The 5,856-nt window shown below is 36.1% G+C and overlaps 1 protein-coding gene across 1 annotated transcript; it reads left to right on the top strand.

Moving 5' to 3' along the window:
• Positions 1 to 305: 305 nt before the first annotated feature.
• sh3bgrl3 (SH3 domain binding glutamate-rich protein like 3) lies at positions 306 to 5,856 on the top strand. Its single transcript, XM_079589946.1, has 3 exons — positions 306 to 760; positions 2,338 to 2,505; positions 3,796 to 5,856. Exons 1-3 carry the CDS (start codon positions 716 to 718, stop codon positions 3,859 to 3,861), a joined length of 279 nt encoding a protein of 92 aa, XP_079446072.1. The 5' UTR covers positions 306 to 715; the 3' UTR covers positions 3,862 to 5,856.

Below are 5,856 nucleotides of genomic sequence, written 5' to 3'. Positions count from 1 at the left end.
TACTACAGAAGTTGATTGTTCACTCTTTCCTTTGATTATTTATAATGTATTTTGACAGATTATATCTAGGCATTTTGTAGTTTTCAATAATCTGTTGTTTTTCAAGGGTTGGCTAAAATTGCTCCCTATTGACACAACTAACAAAATATAAGATGAAGTGATAAATAAGAGGAGACTTTAACTTCACATCCATTATGACATGTTGTTTCTGGAATTGGAATGGAATTCGTTTTAATAAGGGGAGGGGGATTTATAACAGAGAATATTGTAAATTACAAAATACAAGTCTTTATTGTCCATAATACAGCAAAGTTAGAAACACAGGGTTTGAGAACAGAATTATCTCCTGATAATTAACAGAATTATCAAAAAAAAGGAAAGAAAAAGGTTGCAACATTTTTTTCACAGCGAGGACGTTTTTGATTCCCTAAAGAACTTTATTAGTGTAAAAACCCCCAAAACATTTTAATATTATAAAGAAACCGTATCCACCATAAAGAACCATTTGTTCATTTGAAAGCTTACGTATTATGTTCATGAGGAAGCCAAAATGAGACCGCATTTCCTTATGTAGAATAAGGCGCTGTCTCTTTAAATGAGTGAATAGCTTGTGTCAGTGGTGAAACCTGTGTGAAACGGCGACTGTAGAGCAAGAGAACGGGAACTGATCGCTTCCAGAAACACAAAGGGACATTACGATTCAGCATCAGCAACAATGGGCATCAAACTGTATTACACCACCGTCACTGCATCAAGAGAGGTGAGAATAAACCTGTGACCATGTGGATTCAGAAAGTAAGCATTATATCTGAAAAATGCAGAGTTAAATACATTTGAAATGGAGGATTAGGCTTCTAGACACACCCAACTGCTACGTTTACATACATCTAGCCACATTCAAAGGCTATTGCTACATAAGGACGCTTATAAATGGCTTACTAAGACATTATTGTAGCACTCAAACGTTTTAATTAATTGCAAACCGTAGTTATTTGTAGATTCCGGATGTGTAGCGATGTTGAAGGAATGATGTGCATTGCGTTGAGAGCGGAAGTCATGTTGTCTGTGTTGAATGTAGTTGGTCTCGCTCTAATGGTGCATTCTAGGACCTGTAACTTGTTTTGCACGAGCGCTTAGATATGTTGCTCATAAATAAAAACGTTCGCTTTAAATCGTTCACGTGATTATGGCAAATCAGATTGAAGCGATGCATTGAGCTTTTGCAAGTTACATTTCTGCTTTGTTAAGTATGTGCACATCTGTTATAAATAAAGAATGCCAATGCTTATTTTTGCTGCATTTTTATAATCGCGGGCCTTCAAATCACGTGAAAAGCAGGACTGTCATTTTTTGCTTATTAAAGATTTAAAATCTAATAAATGAGCAGCACTTTCGAGAAATGTTAGTAAATTATTTAGTCTACATGGAGTGGGTCGCCCCTCATGAGTTCCACCATGTTGGGATCACATGACCTTTACATGTCATGCAAATTACTTGCTTGTTACATATTCCATGCAAGATACTACTAATAATAACAACATAAATAATGAAATGTTAGGGCTTGCAGCCAGTGCTTAAGGTTCTTTACAAAACACAAGTAAATAAAAAAAGCAAATGAAGCAATATAGCAACAAGACAGAGAGTTTGCAGCAGACCGGTTCTATATTGTAAATGCGGGGTCAGTGAAAGGATTTCTGGAAACATGTTTAATGTATGATATATGCATTAATATCCCCTAATCAGCCCTTCGTTTTTAACCAGTGATTTGCTTAAGGTGTGGTTTCTGCAGATATGACCCAACTTCCTGAATACAGCCTTGATAGTGTTTCATTATTAATAATCAACTCAGCATTTTGTAGTGAAACCACTGGCTGTTAAAAGCAAAGTACACTTTTTCTACACCTATTCATGCAATGTATGATTTGATTTGGTTGGTAGAAAGACCAGATGAGAAGAGTTTTTACTGTACCATTTTAATGCATTTCCTGAATTGGTGCAGTAAATAAACTTCCCCAATGTTCTTACATGATCATGTGACTTTTCAGGAAGTTGTGTCAAGATGCATTCACATTTATCACTGTTGACCTTTTTATGTCTCAAGGGGCTTGTAAATTATTTTATCGAAGATACACTTGCATTATATTAGACTGTGAATCTTGTATATCTTTTGTAAATTGTTCTCTTAAAACGTTCCTTGAACCTAAATTTGAATAATTCTAGTGGTGGCTTGAAAAATGCAAATTAGACAACAGCCTGGTTCAGTTATTTAAATAGGCCCAGGAAAGAGACTGTACAGTTATTTACTGCTTGACCTTGATAGTTCTCCTTGTTTCTCAGGTTAAGTCTCAACAGGCGGAGGTTATGCGTATTCTGGACAGTAAGAGCATCAAGTATGAGTTGATTGACATCTCGGTGGGCGGTGCAGTTCGGGATGAGATGAGGAGTAAATCGGGCATCCCCACAGCAATCCCACCTCAGATATTTAACGAAGACCAGTACTGTGGGGTAAGGAGGACTGGAAACGGGGTTTGAATTTCATGGTTTGAATTTCGGACTTGAAAGGAATAGTTCCCTGAAAATAAAATTTCTGTCATAATGTCCTCACCCTTTTGTCAAACCTTTATGGCTTTCTTCTATGGAACTGAGGTGCGTCTTTGAACAATATTTTGACAATTTTCCCCCATATTAAATTAAATGGGAAATGGAAACAGAAGTACCATAAAACTAGTCCATACTAGTCTTTTGAAGCCATATGATTTTGTGTCTAACTGACCAAAATTCAAGTCATTATTTACTGAAATTCTGCCAGTGAACACAAATTTGAATGCAACAGTGAAGCATCACATTTTCAGTGAAAAATATCTAAAAATTTTAGATGAACTATTCCTTTCATGTTGTCTTTCTAATGTATTTTATTTAATGGTGTAGTCCACCCAAAAATGTAATTCTGTCAGAATTCTGTCATCATTTTCTCACCCTTGTCGTTCCAAACCTGTATGACTTTCTTCCTCTAAACACATAAGTAGATATTTTGAAGAATGTTGATAACCAAAAGGTTTGGTTCCCATTGAAATCAGTGCAATAGAAGTCAATGGGAACCAAAACTATTCAGTTTTTATAAAAAGTTCTTTAAAATATCTTCTTTTTTTGTTCTACAAAAGAAAGAAAGTCATACATGTTTGGAGCAACGTAACACTGTGTCCTAACCAGATGCGATAAGATTCCAGCGACAAATAATTTGTCTGTCCACACTAGAAGCAACAGTTCAGTTTGAACGTTCTTGTTTCCATTTGTTTAATTTCAAGATCTGAGGTGAATTATCCAATGTTGCTTTTACAGCTACAAAGCTTGGAGCACTAAATTTAACATTAAACGCTTTTAACATTAAATAAAGCACATAAACAGTACCTGACATTATCATAGCCACACTTTGTTCTTGTTGTTCCAGAGCGACGTCACAGAAAAATAGAAACCGTTTCTAAAATAGAATCGTCGCGTATCGCCGTCGCGGCTGATTAGGACAAAAGCTTTGATTAATATGAAAAAGATACCTTTTATCGCGTGTCGCGTCGCGTGTAGTTAGGACACGGAAACTGAATTTTCATTCTTGGGTGAACTATCCCTTTAAATATAATTCATTCATTTTATACAATATACAATGTATATGTACAATATATGTTGTATGTATGTAATTCAGTAAATAAGATAAATATTTGCATTTATTTTTATCAGATTAATTCAGTTTCAGAACTAGAACTTAGATGCTAATACTGTGTGTGTTTCTCTTTCTTTCAGAACTACGAGATGTTTTCTGAGGCAGTGGAGGCAGACACAGTGGATCAGTTTCTGAAGATTGCATGAGAGCCAAACCTGGTAGCATCCAACATCCTCTTCTCTTCCCTGGTCCATGTCCACATTCCCAAAGGGAGGCCTGCCTGTTCCCCTCTGCTCCGCTGGCGGTGCCTGCCTTATGTCTCAATGCCATGCCACATGCCAAAAACAATCAACAGAAAAGCACATTCTCACTCTGATATTTACCCTCAATCTGAGACACGGTCACTCATTTACACCTTTGTGCTTTTGTTTTGATTATCTTGTTTATTTCCTGTCTTGTGTCCTCTTTGGTTGCGACGCTTAAACGCCACTAATTTGTCTTAATCTTGTTTGGATCAGAGCGCTTGGATGTGTAGTAATTAGGTCAACTAATCTGGGCTGCAACCCCATGTTTATTCCAGATTGAACTAATTCACAGTCCAAGAAATACAAGAATCCCTTTGGGTCCAGTAAGTGAATCACTTTGCCAATTTGCATAGATGGACTTCATATATTCCCATCTATTGTACCGATAAATCGTTTGGAAATGGTTAACAATTCGTAGGCTGAAATTTTATTGTGTTGGTACCTTGAAAACACGCTCTAATTTCCAACATGATGCGAACTGGCTTTATTGGATTCTATATCAAGCACTGTGCTTTGGTTTAGCAAGGCCACATGTATACTCTCAGATTTCCATTTAACATTCCCAAATTCAGGGATCGAAAAAAAAATTCCACTGCGTTAAACTGTGCCAATATATTTCTGTATGTGTTTTTCCATTTAAGCATATTCCTATATCCTCTGACAACAGAGCTTGAGCTGTGGGTACAAACATTGGTCCAGAGTCTGAAATATTGAAGAATCGTAAAATACACCGATTTACAGCAAAAGGATGAATCGTACGATAACGTGACTTGGTCATAAGAAATCATATTTTGCAGTAGGAATATGAAACGTTTTTTTTGCTTTGTGATATTACGTTCATCACAGTTAAACACAATTATCTCTAACATAATGAATATTGTTTTATCAAGAGTGTTTTTGTCCAAATTATTTTATGCTAATCAGTGATGTTAATGACTAATACAGTTAATATATATACACACATACCATTGTTTAAACACTTAAATTTAAATAATTTACATTCATTTTTTGGATTTCTATAATGATAATTGTGCTAAATTGCAGTGAAATTGATGTCAAAATGGAAGAAGTAGGCTTCATGATGCAAAATAATTAGCTCCTTTTGATTTTTTCAGTGAAATATGACCCAGGCATATTCTTGACAGTTTCCTAAGATGCAATGATACTAGCAGAAAAAGGAATAATGAGAACAGTCTGCTTAACTCCAACACATTCCTGTTATACCACAGAATTTCATCTCATTTTATACTGGTAATGCACTAAATGTTGGTGTTTCAGTGATCAGCAATGCAAACATTCCTTAAGCTTTTAATTAGCTCAGTACTTCAGCTGGAACCACGAAATTCATCATCTAGTAGCCGAATCAGTCCATACGGCATAGTTCACATGTACATGCTCTTCCATCAAGTGTCTATCAAATGAGTTCATTGGAGGTTGTAGCATTGACATTTCCAGCAAGTTAAGTCTCTAGCGTGTTATGTTGGTCATATTGGTACTTAATTTATACTGTATACTTGGCACAGTCTTACAATCTTGATGAGTCGTGGTCCCACATCTTACTAATTAATTTCATCTGGCATCCGTAATGTCTGCTGCTTCCAGTTAGTCTTGTAGTCATATTTACAGTGTATGCCACTGTTGTTCTTTGTGGGCAAGACTGAGGAGATGTGGGACCTGCTCGCGCAGACAGCTGGCTCGTAAAATTATTGTGAATCTTCCTCTGTCGTTATTGTTTGTAACGATGTCTTGTGGTCTCTTTGTGCTGTACTGCTTTGCTATTGGACCAACGCCCTTTTTGGCCAAAATAAAAGAATGATAATTAGGGAAAGAAATGTTGTTGTCTTCCAAGAAGATGCTGAAATTGTGATGTATGGGTCAAATAAAAAGTGCAAACAA

Source organism: Phoxinus phoxinus, assembly GCF_949152265.1.
Source record: "Phoxinus phoxinus genome assembly, chromosome: 19".
In the NCBI taxonomy this organism is placed as follows: domain Eukaryota; kingdom Metazoa; phylum Chordata; class Actinopteri; order Cypriniformes; family Leuciscidae; genus Phoxinus; species Phoxinus phoxinus.
This window is presented reverse-complemented; position numbering and strand designations above follow the sequence as displayed.

Excerpts from the sequence above, each read along its gene's own strand:
- sh3bgrl3 (XM_079589946.1), top strand. The coding sequence starts at position 716 with ATGGGCATCAAACTGTATTACACCACCGTCACTGCATCAAGAGAG. Across the intron at positions 761-2,337 it reads CCGTCACTGCATCAAGAGAG|GTTAAGTCTCAACAGGCGGA; the intron begins GTGAGAATAAAC and ends CTTGTTTCTCAG. Across the intron at positions 2,506-3,795 it reads ACGAAGACCAGTACTGTGGG|AACTACGAGATGTTTTCTGA; the intron begins GTAAGGAGGACT and ends TCTTTCTTTCAG.